Genomic DNA, 20183 nt, shown 5'->3' on the forward strand with positions numbered 1-20183 from the left:
CTCAAAGCAGAAGGCTAGTTGGAGATTGGAATCAATGATAATGCATAGAGGAGAAAGGGCAAGCATTTTCTCCCCCCTCTTCCAGCACTCCTTATTTACAAGCATGAATGTGGGTATATCCACACAAGTTTTGTATTGTCTCAACCCTTTCAATAAAACAAAAGTAGTAATAAATTGTGTCATCAACAAAACAATACTCCATGGTCTAGTTAGGTGGCATAGTAAATGCTTTCATGTTTATGTTACATTTGATAGGCATAAATGTCATCTTTATGTTTCCTGTCTGATTTACTGCATTCTTTGGGTGCCCTAATGTTATGGAATGATGCAGTTTTGGAGCACAGGCAAGTTGCGTTTGCAGGTTAGATAACTGAGCAGAAATGAATGAATGGAAGTGTGTGAGAGGAAGAACTCAATGGGGTTGGTTCAGATGGGTTTGGAAGCCAGAACTGAAGACTATGGAGGTGAGGAAGGTATGAGAAGATCATAGGAGAAAAAGCTTAGAATTCCAAGTCAATAGTCACTATTACTACTACTTGGTTATATTTCATTTGTTGGGTTATAAGTCAAAATAAATTCAAATCTTGGCTGTGAATGTGGTGTTTGAATGAGCTATGTTGGACTGCTCCTTCAATTGTTACTCTTAGAAACCAGATTTTTTATTTTCTTGGTAATGCTCAAGGTAGTTTCTGTGGCAATCTTTAACATATGATGTGTAATGAAACTAGTGGAGTGGCAAAAGTAAGTCCCATGAAAAGTAAAATTACCTGTTGTCCAAAACTATGGTATCAGTCTGTTCTGGAGTTCCTAGTTAGGCTTTTTTGCTTGGATTTATTTTCTTCCTTCAAAGATTTGTTTCCACAGGTGTGCTAATTGTAAGCACTTTTCTCTTTCTCAGAATATGCAGCTGGGTAGTGTTAGCTGCTAAAAGATCTTGTGACTGCTCTCTTCTTATACACAGAACTGTTTCCAAGGCCCTCTGGCAATCTTTACCCAGATCTTACTGGGATCATCATCACAGTTTCAGAAGGCAGTGTGCATGGGAACACTGTGAGATCAAGAAGCATTTACAGGTCATGATTAATATTTGTGAAACTTAATTGTGTTACCTATTCATAGGTAAATATGGCTCCCACTTAAGGTTGATCTGTAGGAAAGTTTGGTTTGCTGGTGTTTGTAGCTAAGTCATAGTCCTCTAGCTCAAATTATAAAGGATCAGAGATTTGTGTGTGATATCTAGATGGAAAGTCACAAGTTAAAACTTCGGTATTGATCCAAATAAACTAATCTCTGTCAAAATTACCAGACTTTTCTGTGCAAGGAGCTGCCTATGTAGTTCCTATAATTCACATTGTTGTGCTTAGAGGGTGGTTTTGTCTTGTTAACCTTTAGCATGTAGGCGCTCATTAGAAACAATCCATAACAGTGTGTGATCTCTCCTGATAAAGGTGCTTAGTGTCTAGTGGAGGAGATTCTTGAAGGGCCATATAAATACACCATTATACTACTTTCTGTGCAGATGCAGACAATCACCTTAAAGCATCTTGAATTTGCCCCAGACAGCACAGCATAGGAGGGTCCAATAACCTTGATGCTCTTAGTGAACCCACTGGTCAGTTCACGTTCTTGGTTATGGTTTGAAGTTTTTCTATGGTCAAGCATAAAGTAATACTGATTTCAGTGTGAAGGAGGAGTAGTAAAAAACTATAATTTTCTAGGTTCTGGATATATGCAGTAGTTAAGGATGCTGTTGTTTTTAACATTTTAAAAGCACTGATGAAAATAGTCTCCAAAATGAACATTGCAAGTGGCCAGACTTGCAAAGTCCTACTACAATAGTGGGGAAAAGCTGTCTCCTCAGTTCTTCATAACACTCTCTGGCCAAGGCTGTGTGTGTGTTTTTAAGTTTAAAATTCTAGTGTAACAAAAAGCCTCAGCTTTCGCTATACAGAACTTCTATACAAAATTCAGCCTGAAGCATATTCTCTCAGTAGCCAAGTTATCAAGCCCTTGAACTCTTACTTTTTAAGTGGGAAAATATGATTGGCTTCTAACAGTACAGCATATCCATTGTAATAAAAAACATTTCATTAGCTTAAAATGTCTTTATACAACAAATAGCAATTTAAATTTAATGAAACACTTAAACTTTATTGATGTGTGGATGAAATTAGTGTTGGGCTTGTCCAGCACTTGAAGTAATTCAAAAATATTAAAAGCCTTTACTTTGAACTGTGAAAAGTCTTAAGCTTTCCAGTTATTGTGGGCACTCCTGAGTCAAGATAGTTTCCAAATGTTGATTTTGGATTAAATAATTTTTAAGAATCTATTGTTCAGGTCATACAGAAACATTCTTCATTTCAATTCCATGTCCTTTTAAAAGTGCTATAGGGATTCAGTAAAGCTTGGAAGTGAAAAACAGTGAAATGGTAACACTGGAAGTCAGTGCAAGTTCTCACCTTCACGCTAATAAATAGGACTGATATGTGATCTCATCAAATACTGTATGTTTCCTACAACAATTTTCTCTCATTTTATCCCTTTTCATAGCAGACTAGAAGACAGTAAGCTGCTGTGGGGGTTTTTATTTTGATTGTTGGGGTTTGGTTGGGTGTTTTGTTTTTGGGGTTTTGGTTGATTGTCTTTTTCTGCAGTAACATCTGTAAAAGCTGCTGTTACCTGGTTACAGCTCACTGGTTATTTAAGCAGACAGATAAGTCAAGATATATATAAAATTTAACTTAGGACATTTCTTGCCATAAATTCAAGGTATACTTTTGTGAGTAATTATTCCTGATACACTGATGCATTTGACTGCAGTATATGTTGCAGGTTTAAAATACGTACATTGGTAGAAGTAAGAGCTGGCTGAAAGGCAAAATGGTGATTACCCCTTCAAGGTCATCCCAAATTACCAAGTCTATGGAAAAGACAAACAAACAACAACTAGATTTTGCCATACAAATCAAATTTGAGTATTTGGTGCAATGAGGCAGAGCACAACCTCCTACCACATTTTCCAAAGAATCCACTGAATCTGTAATCAAAGTCCTTTTCTTCAGTCATCTTTTTCCCATGACTTGATACTTCCATCATTCCTACTTCCATACTACTCCCTATTCGTGTTTGTAAGTTAATACAGTGGCTTTGATTGGTTGCCCATTTGCTGAATTTAGTTACTAAAGACAAAAGTATCATATACTTTCATGCATTTCACTTACAATTGGTACACAAAGCAATTTGGAAGAAAGTATGTAAAAATATTAAGAACTGGTTCTGTGCTTTTTTTCAGTGTGATGACTGCTTGCTTTTTGTGAGTTAAAATCACTCGCAGAATCGGGTTCCAAAAGTATTGGGGTTTCTATATTATATATTGCCACCTGCTTGTTATCATTACACATTTATATAATTCCATAGAAATAGCAACTTAAAAAAAAATCATCAATGTTAATAACAAAACATTGAAACATTAAAACCATTAAAATTGTGCATCTTAGTGCCACTCATGCTTTTTCTCAAAGCAACACTTTTGAAGTTGCTTACTTTAAAAAAAAGTCTTTTAAAAGGTCCATACTCTACTTTCTCTTGCCGATTTTGTCTTTTCTTTTACTTACCCAAGTATATCTGACATAAGTTACTCTAATAAATGCAGGACATGTTTCCCAGATAATTAAAATTTTTTCAGTAACTTGAAGGTTAGAGACATGCAAAACAAAACTGGGCACTAAAATTATTAGTGTCTGTATTGTCCCGAACACTTTATTTGTGAAATTAGTCTCTTTTGGATCAATTGACTTCAGTTTTCTCATTTCTTGTAATAATAATATTTGAGTGACAACCAAAGTAAATTCATAAACATAGTATATCTCTAAGCCCATTCTTCATTTATGAAATTGCTGTCATTTTGCATTTGACAGGCTATTATTACACTACCAGTGACTTCAGGAATTATGAGAAGAACACACAGTTTCCTGAGCGAGTCTGTGTTTTGAAAGGTTTTAATAATTTTAGGTTTTATAAAATCATGAAAGGACACCTTCAGGGTGCCTTAAAATTGATGTGTTTGAAAGAAATAAATGAATATTCTTGCCAACTATGCTTGGTTTGTGTTAATGAAAGGAAATACTGCTTGAGATTTTTAGATTTGACTATTCTCAGTTTTGATAGAGATGTTGGTTTTTAGTCTACCTTACAATTAAAGGTGTGACTGACTTTTCCTGTTGAATTGGTCATCCTGTATCTTTATGGGGTGAATACAGCTACACTTTTACCTGTGGAACACCTTTTTAAATTGGCATAAGACAATAAATCTTCCTGTATGGGGGCCTCTGGGGGCAGTCGGAAGGGGTTAATCTGTGCTGCTGACTTGGACCCTCCTGACACCACTGTACATGTGACTTCATTTCTGTAAAGTGAGAGAGGTCTGGGAGTGGCAAGGACCCCCAAATGTGATAAGTTACCACACTCAGACTTTTGGAAGCCTATTTCAAAGTTTTCAAGGGGTACGACTGTTTGGGGTTTTTTCTTAAGAGGCTCACTTGTGAAGAATTTGGAAAATAAATGGCAAACAGGATACAGTACTGGAAATTATGTGAGTGCCAGGCTTCCAGCAGTATGTAGGCACTAGTTTTACAAGGTGATGATGCTCTTCATTTGTCTGCCACCCACCAGCTTGTCTGTTTTCACAGTTTCTCAATTATTTGTAAATCTGGAAAAAAAAAAAAAAGGACGACAGCTTTTAAGCAGCTGAGCAGTTTAATGGTCAGCGTAATCTAACTTTATTTCATGAAAAAACTGTTGATGCACGCAGCTATTTGAAAATATGCCCAATACATAGCAAATATTTATATACACTTTGTAGTCTGTTCCCTCTTATGTGCAATGTTATGTTTTGCCTCAGTGTTTCTTTTGCCTACAAGCTTTGCAAACGTAAAAAACGGTCTGTGACCAGGAAAGAGCCATTAAGTTTCCACTCTGCTACATTTGCTAGATACACACAGAAGGATCACAGTCCTGCCTTACAAATTGCTAAAATCAGTAGGAACCTAGACATACCAGGGATGTGTGCCCTGTTTTCAGCACACTGTTTTTACCTGTTGGCTATTAGTAGTCTCTGCTTTATCAAAAGAAAATCCTTTAGCACTAAAATTACTCTTACGTGGAAATGTAGTGATAGATACATACTTAGATACTCAATGGTATGACCTTTTTATGCTGAAAATCAAGGGGAAGAGGAAAGAAATTTGTTTAAAATTTTTCTTCTGGAAAATGATGCAGCATTCTACAGCAAGTGGATTGCTGGTAGATAAAGTTCAGGTAATACTGAGTCATCCTTAGAGGTATTCATTTACATGCCAAGAAGGAATGTTTGTTATATCTGAGTGTCTCATGCATCAATTTCATTCTTCAGAACCTGGGTTTTTTCCCATTCAGGAAGAAAAATTGATTTGGTTTAGATGCTATGTTTTAGTTGAGTGAAATGTCTTGTAGTGCATTTTTTTTCATCTTCCTCAAACCACCTACTTTAATATCTAATTGTTGTAATTAATTTCTACGGTAGGGTTTTCCCTTCAGTCAAACATATACCCACTTTAATTCAAGAACAACAACAAAAAAAGACTCAACATCCCCAAAACTGTTAATGCTGAAGTACAAATGTTAAGGTATTTTTTAAGTAATACTAAATCTATAGACAACAGCACACTGTTGGCTATGAAGTGTTTATATTCTTGTTCTGATACCAGGTTACAGCTTGCACTTGTAGAGTACTGTAAAGGCTGTAACTCTGCCAGACCATGTTGTTCTTATTTAAATGACAACAATAAAAAGACAAATTTCTGTGAGTCATGTATCTCAAGTACTGGGTTCATCTAAGGATCGTCAATGCATTTCTTTACCAGTAGTGAGTGAGCTGAAACTGGTATATGCTTAGATGGAGAGGTATGAATGGCTGTAATCTCTGAAGTAGGGGTGTTTTTAGATTAGTGCATTGGAATTTTTTGGCTTATGGAGTTTGGGGCTTTGTTGTTCTTTCACCATTCACATTCTTTGTTACCTGTTTATTGGGTTAAAATTTGGCTGATTGTACAATAATTTGAGTAATTTGAGAGTCTTCGTGGTTCAATTCTAAGTATGCTATGCAGCCTCTTCTTTTCAAGACCTTCATGTCTGCATTAGTAAAATGCCCTTTATGCCTTATTACTGTGTTTGGAGGAAGAAGTGAAAATAAATCCATCTCTTAACAAAATCCTTGCAAGAACATGCACACATATCAAATTGACCTTCAGCTGCCTGCTCTTCTTTTAAATATTTGATGCTAGCAAACGCTTCTCCTTCCCAAGTGAAGGACTGTTGGGTCTTGCATTTTCTGTTGGAGTCTTTGACAATTACAGATTTTGCTCCTTCTTAATAATAAAGGAAACTGTATTCTATCCTATCCCAGAAGCAGTGAAATTTAATATCTGTAAGGAAAGCAGCAATACTGGGTAGATCTCTTCAACAGTCCCTCAAATTATTCTGTAGTTTGAATAGGGTAGCAGAAAGTTCAGAACAGCCTCAGCAGCTTCAGTTTTAAAGGTATCTTAGTTTGGGCTATGCAGGAAGGCACAAAACCAGTATTATTCTCTTGATGTTTTCCTCTTTTAGACTGAAGTTAATGCATAGACAAAGGTATTCCAAGTATTGGCAATCTTTAGCGTTCCTACTACTCCAAGGCAGCTGAAGCACAGAAACGTTCAGGTTCTTTGAATGTCATGACATAATTTTGATTGATTGAATTAAAGGAGTTCAAAAACTGAAAAAAGCCTTCACATTTTAAAAGGCTTCTTAAAAGTCTTCACATTTTAATATTTTTAGAAATTAGTTTTGTGGCTACTTGTGTCAGGTCCTTCAAATGACATTCACTGTGTTAGATCAACACATGGCTGAAAATAAGTGCAAGGTGACTAATTCAAAGATGTAGCATTCTGCCCGTGAGAGCTCAAAATATTTAGAGAGGTTGTGACTTTGTGTGATTAGCCTCTTCCCTTGCTTCAGAACTGTTGTTTATAAAAGCACTTTGCCACATAGGTTACCAGTAATTTCTTCATTACATTTCAATTATTGATAGCTATTTTTTAGGTCACTATTAGTTCTCGGGACTTTTTCTCAGATTCCTAAGGCACTCTATATTTATAATTACTGTGAGCTATGCAGACAAGAATTTCAAGAAAACATTAATCTGATTCACAGTTTAATTAGTATGGAGCTAGTAAGAACAATAGATTTATCAAAACATTTTCAGTTTTACTGAGAAAAACCTGCTAATGAACTATTTATAGCACACTTGTATCTATTTTTGTCAGTAGTCTAAGGACTGACTTAGGACAAATGGGTTAAAAAACAGGAAATGTGGTTAAATAAGTGGGTAATCTCTCCAGAGAGTTTCCAGTTTGCCTACACATTCACATTTTCTTCTTAATGTACTTTCAAAACAACATTAAGTACAGTACTTTGAAATCCATCTCCATTTAAAGGAGGGAATGTTTCCAGCAATAGCAGGAAGTGGCCTAGTGACATATTTCACATTCTTGTTTAAATTGAAATTAGATTCTGGAGTCCCTGTTTTCAAGTGGGTTTTTCTTCTTTAGTGACAATGGAGCAGTCGTGTGACAGTTAACTTGGCACAGGTGTATTGTATGGATCCATAAAACTCTGTGAATGCTGTAATTGTGTTTTTCATTCTAGACTGGTTTTAAATAATTACTTTCCTCTAACTTACCTTCTTCTTATATATGGTATTTACTTTAATGGTATTATCTGTATTTATTTCCTAATATACTATGCACATATTTTAAAAAATATTTATAATCATGTTCAAAGGTTGAAAAAATAGTGTTATTAATCAGACTCCATAAATCTTACTGTGAAGTAAGGAATTTACTGAAGATTATAATGTCCATTAATTCTCTAGAATTAAGATGTATCTGTATTTCTTTGGGCAAACAGAAGCAATAAGTAAATAAAAGCCATTTTTTACACTGTTTATTATTTAGTTTTTGATAGCTACTGATTCTTAACTTGAAAAATACTAGTGAGTCAAAAACAAGGAGGGAATATAATAAACAAATAAGGCCACTTAGGTGGTGGTAAAGGTTGTGACCTGGTGGATCTCCTGTATTTTGAGAGCTACTGACAGATATGTGTTTGGCTCTTAGCATCCTGCAAGCAGTTTTCTGGAAATGTTTTTATCCAGGGCAAACAACAAAGCATGATAGCAAATGTATTTTTAGTAATTAGGAAGAAACAAGCAGGCTTGTCTAGCTGCCTTAATTTAGAAAACAGGCCACTGGTAGTACCGTTAGCTGAAGCTGATTTCCTACTGTCTTTTAGGGGAGAAACCTTTGTGCTGCTGTAAAGAATAAAGGTGAGCCGCTTTGTTATGTCCATGGGGAAATTCCAAGTCACGTCTCTACTTTTTTTTAATATATTTTTTTAGCATCTGTGGGGTGTCAAGTTAGATAATATCACTGTGTGGGTGGGGGCACTTCAGTAAAATAGCATGAAATACTCATGTACCAGTGGCTGTAGTTCATGGAAGGCTTATGCATGCAAACAAGTTAGGTTTCTGTCTATTCCTATAGGTTAGGGAACTATCTTGCAAGATATAGGCTGCTTGGATATTAAAAGACTACTTTTCTAAATGGGGTATCACATTTACTGTAGTAATTGCAAATAGTTGGTAGCTTTTAAAATAAATTTCCAGAAACATTAAATAATTTACGGCTGTTTCTAATGAGGCAAATACAGTTTGTTGTTCTGGGAACATACAAAGTTAAACAGACTATCAGTCACCTTAAACTTTCCCTGGTTATAAATATTAGATTGCTGAATAGTTTTGAGGGCCAACACCTTTTTTCAAATGCATTTAATGCAGCCTCAGGCATGCTGTGCTGTTGGTCCTCGTAGATAGATGTCAGCCTTTTTCATGTCATCCTGGGCACTTAATTCTAAATCCAAATTGGTCTATTTTTTTTTCAAATCCAAGTTAAATACTCTGAAAAATTCAAGTAATCGGTTTATTCCTTTATATAAGGAATGTTCTTTCATAAATACCTTCTCAATATCAACATAATGTAAACTGGTTTTTGCTATATGTACTTCACAATCCAGTACCCTGAGTCTCTGAAATATTTTACATGCAAGGTACATTATAAGTCATGTTTATTTGGAATTCTGCAGCCTAAAAATAAAAATATTTTGGTGTTCATTTGAATTTTCACTTTTAGTCTGTGCTGCTTCCTGTTCATTTCTTGGGATAAGGTAGTTGGTAGATCTTGACATGCACTGGATGTGTCAGGCAGTGATCCATAAGTATGGGAAGCCTGAAGTTATCTGTAGATCTTGTAAATCTGCACTGCGCTGTTAACCTTTTTTTTAAATTGTTCCAGCAGCTTTTGCATGGAGGCAGTGCTGACTGCTCTACTGACCTGCTGTGACCTCAGACAGTGTTTTACTCTGTAGAGCCTCTTCCCCCTCCCACCCATTCTGCCTTACCTGTGTAAACTCTTGGGGTTTGGAAAGAGATTACTTGATTTTAGCTGGAAGTTATTGTTTAGGTTAGATTGAAAAGTGAAATTCTGTGGTGTGTGTGGGGCAGCTTGGTTTGTCAGGAGGCATCCATCTAAGCTTGAAATTCCCCCATGGACTGTGCGGGCAGGATGGGGCTCATTTGGTGTGTTGCAAGGAGTCTGCCTTTTCAGGAGCTGCAGAAATACAAATTATTGTCTGCCATCCCAAAAGGAATCCTGCTAGCCCCTAGCACTGCTTCTGTAACAGCAGTTGCATTGGGGAAGAATGTGACCACACTAGAAATTGTGCCACGATAATTTTAGTTAGCAGGTATCAAATACTGCTATTGCAGCTGCAATGCAGCCAGAACCTAGAGGAAACTTAACAGTTAAAATCAGACTGTTTTAAGAAGTTACATCCACATGGCTTTGGATACCATTCATTAGTTTCTTTTTTAATGTGCACTACGCAGCACTGATTAACGACTTGCAGTAGATGTGTGCAGCTTTTTTTTTCCCAACAGTTTCACATAGCAGATTAAAAACTTACAGAAGAGCTGCGGGAGCTTAACTGACGTACAGTTCAGAACACTTTGTGTGTGACTCGCTGTAAAGTTTGGCATGATATATCTGAAGCTTAGAAATTAACATGTCCAATACCATTTTGCTTAAATTTGGCAATAGGGTGTAATGTAACTAAAAAGAATATATGTCAAAAACTTTTAAAAGCAAGTTCCTTTATTAAAACAGAGCAGATTAAATACTTTTTTACATTCGCACTCCTCTAAATTTACTATCAGAGTAGCAAATGTGTGCTGTTCCTATGTCCAGAAACAGGCAATAATTGGTATTATGCAGCTAGGTATGAAAAATATTAATCTCTTTGGATTAACAAATTCAGTACATTATTATTTTTTGGAAAGTTTTCATTAAAAAGTAATCATGAGAAAGGTTTCAGTGATTTCACACTGATTGACTGTTACTGGCGCAACCCACCAAACAGAACAATAAATTGTAAAAAATATTGCGTACAATTGGATGTGTCTTAAAATGCAAAATTTCAGACTCCCAGGCATCAGTTTTCCTATCTCTACCAAGTCATGCTCAAGCCTCAAGGCCAACAAATTTAGTGCTCTCTTTTCAGAAGCACTAAGAAACATTGCTACCACCAGCAGCGGTTGCTTGCCCAGTTAAGTATTGACCTCCTACGGAATGGGCTCAGAATGCTCTCTGTTGTTGCCTAAATTGGTGGCTCTGTGCCTACCCAACACTCATTTCTGAGCTTAGGTTTCTAACAAGTCAGTCAACTCAGTCATGAAACAGGACTGGTAGCTTAGTCAACATATTAAGAACTGTTTAGTCTTCTCTGCTTTATTTTAAAAAAAAGTGGCAGCTGTCAAACTGTAGAATTTCCTGTGGATGGCTTTTCTAGCTCCTCCAGAAAGGAACAGTAGCTTTCAATATTCCTGCATGATTTCTCTTTAACTAAATTTGATTTTTTTTCTTTTCTTTTGGTCCTTCATAGCCTCTCATCCTCTTGTCTGGTTTACTGGTAATAAGCAGGGGTACCTGCTGACATCACCTGCTTTTTCTAAACAGTTGCATGCATTTATCCTCTCCTCCTCCTTTTTGCACAAAAGGCAAGCTAAAAGGCTGGTTTGGTGAGAGGCAGCAGCAAGGTTGGATTCCTAGCTGTCCATCTCAAATGAGGGTCCAGCTCACAAAAGTTAAAAGTGTGTCAAACCCTGTCTGCCTGGGTTTAAATGTCCTGCGTGTTTCAGTTGTCCTCACTGAACTTGAGATCATTCTTTGGACTCTTGAGTCTGCAGAAGGCTTAAAAAATGTTTGAAGCTCATGTCATCCGTCACGCTATCAATTTACTGTAGAAGGACTGGGAACGTTTGAAGGCTCAAGTTAGCTTCTGTCACAGAAAAAGCAGCCTGATGAGTTTGGTTTTACTGTGTGGGCAACTTTTGCTCTTTTCCTGCATGCAAGCTTTTGTAGCCTCTCTGTGTTTTAGAATTACACGTGTGGTACTGGAGTCCTTTCATGCTTATTCAGTCACTTTGGGGGTTTCATAGTATAACGATGTCATGTAAGTACTTGGGGGAAACATATCTCTGAGAAATAACTACAAGTGGGACAACTGGTAGCATTACACCATCTAAAGATCTCCTGAATGACTCCTGTATTGGCAAGCTAAAAGTTTGGTTTCTGTTACTCCTCAGAACCACAAACCTTTTTCCCTTCTGCTTTTCCCATCATTCACACAGTCATCTATGCTACAGCTTAACAATGTTGCTAAAATTTATTTGAAACATAGACTGACACATTTAAGTTGTAAAAAAAATTAAATTAAATTAATAGGTGGTATAAACTGGAGATTAATGGATAATTTTGTTATACGTTTCTCTGGTAAAACGTACAGTGGAGAGTCCAAAATTGGAAGATGCTATTTTAAAGTTCCTGTCAGCCATTGTGATAGTTGATGGCCGAAATTGTCTTTCATTTTTATTTCTTAAGTCTTCCCATTCATTTTTCTTTAGAGCAATGCTGGGGCTTTGTTAGTAGCAGCTAGAATTCCAGCAAGTCAGTCTTTGGTATTAAGAATAGAGTGGGAGTGGAATGCATTTATGTTGTAACAGAATAATAACATTTTCCTCAGAGAAATTGAAAGGGCTTGTTGAGACTTTTCTATAACACATTTCTGTCAGAAGCTGTAGAAAGGCATTGTATTTGTGCTTCAATATGCTAAATAAGAGGTATTTTAGACTTAAGAATGTTATGTTTCACTTGATTAGCCTAATAGTTGCATCTACAGTTACAAGGTGCATTAGCTTTCAGTGTTGTATAATAGGACTGGCAGCATGGTGTCCCAAAAACTGTAATTGCGTGGGCTGCTGAACAGTTGTAGAGAAAGCTGCACAAAAATTCTATTCTAGACAGAATTTTTTCATTTTGAAATTAATTTCACAACAAATTCACAGTTGGATGCCACTGCTTGTATTTCCAGTGAATAATACTCCAGAAAAGTAATACTTTGCTTCAGCAAAGCCTGCCACAAACAGTACAATGATATAAATCAGAAATGGGATATTTTTTAATTGTAACTTTTAAAAAAATAGTACAGTTATTAACTATGCCTGCAGGTCCTGACATTCTGATGTGTTTGGCTTTGTCTCCACATCCAAAAATTAAATCCTTCACAAATAAGATTAAAGGAAGGGCTGGGGGGAAATGCCCTTTATACGTAAGTTCTATTTGTGGTAGGAAACTGACCCCCCCAACAGCAATGATTGTCATAAAACTACATCTTTCATAGCTTAATTAGAACAAACCTTTACATGGAGACTTTTGATTTCCAGCATAACTTCACTGATGGTCATTTCATTTATACCTTTATTTCTTTCTTTCTTGTGCCTATGTTGTTCTTCACCTTGCCCTATTCTCCTTTCTTTCCCTGTCTGGTTCCACTAACTGGCATTTTTAGAGTGCAATTGCATGTTCTTTCTGTCTTCGGCTTGTTTAGCTTACCAAGACAAGGTCTTCCAGGTTGTTAAATGCTGCAATTAAGGCAACTGCAGTTTCATATACCTGGACTGTCTCTAAACTGCATAGCTTTGCACAGTGTGTGCTGAATTATTTGCTCTTAAATTGTAAAACCTGTCGAAGAAATTGAGGAAATATTTGTGCTGGTACTGAGCTGCCTGATCCTGCAGTCACTGCAGGACTGAGCCTGCTATGAAAGGTCAGGAACACCTAATTATTTCTTGCAATCCTAGTAGCACTTACCTCCTTTAAGTTCTTAGCTCACCCATTCGTCCTTGTGTGTGGTACAAGGATGGAAGATAAAATATGTCTGCTTATGCCCTTTCACTGAGGTTTAAGTTAACAATTTTATCATGCAGCTGGGATAGGCTAATAATATGCAATACTAACATATTCTCACTTCATTTTTACCATAGCTTCCTTCCATTCCATTTACTGAATTGATTCTGAGTTTTGACATAAATAACAATTTTACCTTAGCTGAGAACCATCAGACAGTGGTGTTCAATACCTGGCACTAATGTTGCTGATACTAGTATTTCATGCTTTCAGAAATAAATAGTACTTAGTTATAGCAGTGATGGCAACTTGGTAACTAACTCTTCATGAAATATGTTATGGAAAGTTTCTGCAGATACAGTGATAGGCAGCTTCTACTAGCTCAGTCAAAAGCTGTTTAATTTGGGTGCCTACAGCAGCAGACAGAATTAGCAGTTCCTACCCTGAGCCAAGTTGCATGAATGCATGAGAAGAGGCTCACTACCTCGGGGGTTTAGGTGAAATAGGTGGGAAATGAGGATTCTTCCTTGGAACCACATCACCCTCTTACACAACCCACTTCAGTCTCTATCCACTTGGGCTTTTCATTCACTCTCCTTGGTAACACTTCTTCCCAGCTCAGCCTGCTGGCAACCTCTGCAGGAGACACACGTGCCCTCTCTGTTTGACCTGGCAGCCCCCTCTCTGTATTTTCCCCACTGCTCCCCAGCTGTAGCAGGGTTTGAGTGAGATACTTCATTAGGGAACACTCAGTTGGGCCAAAGAAATGCTTCTTAGGTCACAACTGAAATTTTGATTGACTAAGCAGTGCTCAGGTATCCCTAGAGAAGGGAGACTGTCAAAGTCTTGTGCAGCATTTGTGCAAAAGTAAAATCACAGTTTCCACATGAAAGATCCTACTGTCACAAGATGAGGCTGGTAGGCAGCCAAAAGCTGAATACCACATAGGTTTGCAGACCAAAAGCAACACTTTACAACCTGAGGATAACTGCAAACCAGCTCCCAAATTCACCCTGTACCTCTTGATAGGATATGCAGAACAGACCATCGTTCAATGTCTGATCAAGTTGTATTTGTTTCTGGGGTGTGATAGAAATTTTGACCTCTGTGATACGAAGTGTGCAGAGGATTTCAATGGGGGCAGAGTGATGTAAAAGAAGGAAAACACTACAAGAGGAAAAAGGAAGGGGGTGTTGCATTTCCACATATACCTGTGATCTTTTGGTGTGGTTCAAGTATTGGTGTGTAACATTATTGCTTTGTTTTGCAAGGTTACAGGGCAGGAGAAAAAAGTCAGTTTCATAAAATTTCTGGTGTTGCTTTATTCCTCCCTCACTTCCTTGCTAAGATGAAAGAAATTTTAAGTTTGCAAGCTGGTACACAATACTGTATGACTTGTCTTTGGGTTAATTTAAACATAAAAATCTACTGAAATTTTCAAGGGGAAGAATAAAGGTGTAAAGAGAAAAGGCACTAGAGATGTTTTGGAATGTGTGGAGAAAGACTTGTAGTTTTCTGACGTCTAGGCTGTATTCCATTGCATATCCTAGATGTTTGTTCCTCATGCAAGACAGTCCTGTGCTGTCAAGGACAGGTCATCCTTGTGTCCTTCTTTTATAAAAATTCTATCCATAATTGTCTAACAAAGAAAAAGGGTCACCTTTTTAGATCTTGAGGCAAGTTTTGGGATCAGTGGTTAAAAATATGAGCATAACTGAGGTGGCAGTGGTGAGGTACTACTCTTCTCACAGAATAGCTCATTTTTATGATCTCGGGTAACCCCTTTTAAAGCAGTTTTTTGTAGCAGGACTATGTTTCTGCATTGGTGTTATCTGAGGAAAGGTGGAGCAAGTAAGATGAACTGATTAAAGGTTCACTTTGTATTTTTTATAGCATTAGCCTTAATCACATTGTGATCTCTGAGCTGTATGATCTCACCAGTCTTTGTCCATGATTCTTGTATTTTACTGTCCATTGAATATATTGAAGGGAGGGATGGGGTCATTGCACTTTCTCTGATTCGTGGTAGACTAATCAAAAGCAGAAGTTGAGGTCATGTGGATCCCTAACCCTCTCACATTACTTTGTTTCTACTTACAGCATTTATACATATCCTAAACAGTTGAATGCTTTCTAATTTTCTTTTGCCTACAGAGTAAAGTGGCCATTAAAATAAGTGAGGCAATTTTAGATTTTTGCCTATTTTAAATCTTAGACAACTGGAATACAGGCTGGGAAAGTTACAGAATTACAGCAGCAGAGAGTACTAAGAGCCTGTCCTAACTAAAGCACATGCTGCTGGATGTTCTGTTTAGAATTCACTTCTTAGTGTAAATTGACAAGTGTTTCATAAGCCTGGCAAGAAAATGCTTATTTGACTTCTCCACCTTCCCCAAAAGGAAATTTCTACTAAGTCATGACATCTCCTATAAACTGCCATGAGTAATATATTCTGAACCGCTTTCAGATAAACAGGAGACCTTGCTATTCCTATCTGTAATAATTCACAGATAGAGAAGCTGATAAAATAGTAAGATCTTGAAGACTGCTATACAAACAAAACCTCTTGACTTTGTTCTTTAGAACTTATCAAACTGTGGTGCATATTCTGTGCACGGTGTGTATATTCTAGCAAAGCATCCAGAATGTATTCTTTAATAATGCTAGTTTTTTCTTAAATTGCAAACTTGGTGAAATTATCTTGCTAGAGAGGAGAATACTAAAAGAGGAACCTACTGGCTTTTTTTAACCTTCTGCTGTAAGGAAATGTGCCTTTCTCCATTTGATTTGAAAAAGGAAATAGTCTGGTGGTGTGGCTGTGGAACTTTCTCTTTCTGTCTCTGATTGCAAAAGTAGTAGTAAAAAATGAAAATAAAAAGTACAGTATTGAACAGCAGAATATTATGGTGTTGTTGAGACAACAGAATGAAAGCAATTATTTTGTTTCTCTTGTTTCAGGTGTCAGAAACTACTTGAAAGAAGCTTTAGTGAATATCATTGCTGTGCATGCAGAGGTGAGAAGAAATTTCATTTAATGCTTATATTCATATGATTTCAGTGTACTTTTGCTGATAAATCCCAGATTTTTTTTTTATTGAAGTGTCTTTGTTATAGATGTGTTCAAATTAGGTTTAGCCAACCTGTGGTACAACTGATAACTTTTTTTATGGGCAGGAGATGAGTAGTTCCTGTTTATCCACTCTAACACTCCATTACACCTTTTCGTCTCCATTATCTGATAAAGAGGAAAGCCAAATGCTAAAGTCAAATTCCCCCTTTCCATGCAGATAATATATAGAGATATAGCTAGTTATGATGCTCTCTTTCTGTTATTATTTTCCAAAACATCTGTAAATTAGCTTCTGTTTCACCTTGAAAGAAATGTTCAACACAAGCCACTCAGAGTGAAAAGCCAATATATGTCAGTCTTCTACATACAATGGAAATAGGAAGACTAAAGGGTCTTTGTAAGCACAAATACTGCTTGAAATACCTAAGTAGGTAATGGCTACCTAGGCTAGCGAATGTATGTTAAAACATTGCTTGTAACATAATAAGATCAGAGGGGCTTCAATTATTTAGCCTTTTGGGATTGGATGCAGGAATTTTCTATTATTCTTTAAGTTAGAGCCTACATTTTACATAATCACTCCTAATCATCAGGAGTGTTAACAGATGACTGTTGCTCCTGGTAGAAGCATTGGTAGTAATATTACTCTTATCTTCCAAAATACCACAAGTATGGCTGCTCTAACTTTTCCCTGTAATTAAAATAAGATTCATTTGAGACTTTTACTTTTCTTATTCCTTCTTAAATTACAAGGATTCATATAAATTAAAATATTTTCAGGAACTTCAAATTTGACTTGCAGTATTTTTGATACTGTTTCAGTGTTACATTATAGCAGAAGCATTTTCACAGAAGCATTGTGATTTTACCAAATGCTTCCAAATGAGGGAATAAGAAACACTAAAAACATACACCAACATAATACAAATTTTTAATATTGCTTTTCAGTGCAGTGGAAATTGATTAAAATGGAAATTAGAGGTTTTGCTTTTAAAAATTTAAAGTAATTTGTGACTTATTCGGCTAGGCTTGTAAACATGCATACTTGTTAAAATGCTGCAGCAGAAAGGTGCATTGCTGTGCTCTCTTCATTGAGACCGATACTGATGCTGGCCTAAATATACAGAAATATGAGAAGGTGTGTCAAGACGAAACTCCCATTTCCACTGGTGAAATTCTGTTAAGCTGGGTCAGGTTTAAGTTTAGTTAGCAAGGCAGCAAGTTTCTGTATTTTGAAACAGCAAAAATTAACCATCAGATGAACAGCAAGGATAGACTGAAATGGAAAGAAAATTTTTTCTCTACCTTTGAATTCAAATTTAGCTGAAATCAAAATAAGGGCTTCTTATTGCAAATTTGTGATGATTCACCCTTGCTGACAATTATTTTTCCTGGATTCTGTAAAGTAACTTCAAGAATGCTCATTGCAGGCAGAAATATTCTGTTCTCAGTAGATCATGTTCAGTAGGGCATGTTCCTGGTATGTTTATGTTGAATTGATCAGCAGTGTTTGGTGCTGAGAAAAATGACCCCTTTCCAGCACTGGTAACAGCTGGTAGCTGACATTTATGGGGTCAGTGTACTTGGCCTGTGGTGCAGACCTGCCTTTTGGAATGGTCAGCCTTATGGGATGCCTGCTACACAATTCTTTTTTTAAATCACTGAAAACTCTGTAGGAATCTTTCTTTGTTTGTTTTTTTTTTTCCTTGTTGATTTTCACACATATGTATTAATATCTTCTGTCAGTTAGTAAGTTTCTTGTCAGACATGGGATCTAAACTTTGCGTAAAAGCAAAGGTATTCTAGCAAAACAATCCACTACCTAATTCTTTAGAATATTTCAAAGCAGAAACTGGGGAAATGTTTCAAAACTTTATACATCTCATTTTCATTCTTGTACCACTCTAGTCACATACTTAAGCTTACATACACCACTCCAGCTTCAGGTGTCATCTTCCCTATGCAGTTGAATGCAGCTTTACCATCACCTTTAAGCTTTGACATAAGTTTGGTGTGTCTAACCTATAATCTCACTTCCTCCTATATTCCAACCTCTTGGCCTGCATTTTCCTGAATTCATTATAGAAAAATCATACTTGACTTTTTTTAAATCCACAACAATTTCTCACTTCTGTAAAGCTCCCTTTAAGGAAGATTAGTCTCTTCATACTTTGTTTCAAGCATAGATTTAATAACTTTGTGTTGCAGTTACTATTCTGAATATGCCACTTTTAAAAGTTATACAAATAATTGTTAAAAAGGATTGTCTTGATGCATGGGAAAACAAGGTTTAATTTTTTTTTTGCCAGGGACCAAATAAATGGCAGCAGTGGCAGAGTCTAAATGAAAATCTATTGACACCCTCATGTTTGCACAGGCTGGCATATGTTTATCTCTGCCACAGAGTATAACAGCACTAGCCATTCAACCATGGTCAAATATAAAGGAGTCTAGAAGAAATAGCAAAATATATGGGTAGAAAGTGGCTGAATGTGTAACTGTCAGACACACAATTCTGAATCAAAGGTGCTATCTACAAGACAGCAGTCTATCTACAGCAGCCTGACTACCTGCATCCATCAGCCAAAAGCACATATTTTGAAGTTTAGCTGCCTTTTGGTATACCAGGAAGGTTATCACAAATCACATAGCCAAATTTACTGTTAACAGAGGGGATTAGTTGAAATGCAGGGCAAGCATCAAAAGACATCCTTCATATTCTAGTTTCTTTTGAACTATTGGAATGTTGATAAAAATGAAGGAGACCTTTCAATCAAAGAGGTTCATGTTTTTTATTGAAATGTTAGTATTGAAAGTATTTTTGTTAATGCAGGTGTTGTGTCATGGTTCTTTTCATTAAACTTAGGTGTTTACCATTTCCAAAGAATTAGTTCCTCGGGTAATGTCAAGGGTTGTAGAAGCAGTCTCTGAAGAGCTGAGTCGACTGATGCAGTGTGTTTCATCCTTCAGCAAAAATGGAGCTTTACAGGTACCTGACTACTTTGTACTGTCAAATATCTGAATCTAGAAAACTGAGAATAATTGACAGGTTATAATCTGGGTATTTGTTTGATTTATTGTAGCAGTGAAAGCAAGGAGATAAAAAGGATTATTTTACAACCTATTCCAGATTTATGGATGAATACCCTTTGAGATACTGATTCTTGGGTTTATTATATTTTAGGGTTATCTTTGTATTAGACAGCATTAAAAGGCTACGTGTATTCTATGAGATAAAAAACATCATAATGGTATATTTCTGAAATGTTGTCAAATACTCTCTTTGGCCTGACAAAAAAAATCACTTTAAAAGAAAAAAACAATGTAGTGATATTTTGAGATTTAAAAATCACTAAAACAGACTTTGCAGGGCTAGTCATTTGTTTGTTTTACTCTCTCTAAAATACCATGTTGTTGTAACATGGGCAGAATAGTTTTGCTGTCTTGTTAGGCTTTATTTACAGCTGGATTGGTAGTTGTACGTGCTATTGGGTAAGCTTTAAAGGACTCTAAGAAAAACACCTTTTTATTAAAAAAAAGCCTTTGAGTCAGATTGCTATGTCTGTAACAGAAAAAGAGCAAACTCCCTATTTTCATTGTACATTAACATCATGTACAATGATTCATTGTACATGTACATCATTCTTGTATTATGATGGAAAAATAGTATCCAGTGGTAAGCCTTGTTTTCCAATTGCTGCTAGTAATGGCATTGGACAAAGAATTAGTGTAGGAAG

The 20183-nt window shown here is 36.4% G+C and overlaps 1 protein-coding gene across 2 annotated transcripts in view; it reads left to right on the forward strand.

Moving 5' to 3' along the window:
• The window catches only part of EXOC2 (exocyst complex component 2), a 126499-nt gene that overhangs the window by 99721 nt on the left and 6595 nt on the right, over positions 1 to 20183 (forward strand). For both annotated transcript variants that reach the window (XM_021544771.3, XM_085571326.1), the window contains exons 24-25: positions 16335 to 16390; positions 19313 to 19435. In XM_021544771.3, coding sequence (XP_021400446.1) covers positions 16335 to 16390; positions 19313 to 19435 — 179 coding nt within the window. The remainder of the gene's footprint in view (positions 1 to 16334; positions 16391 to 19312; positions 19436 to 20183) is intronic.

This window comes from Lonchura striata, chromosome 2 (genome assembly GCF_050655825.1).
Source record: "Lonchura striata isolate lonStrDom1 chromosome 2, ASM5065582v1, whole genome shotgun sequence".
Classification (NCBI taxonomy): Eukaryota; Metazoa; Chordata; class Aves; order Passeriformes; family Estrildidae; genus Lonchura; species Lonchura striata.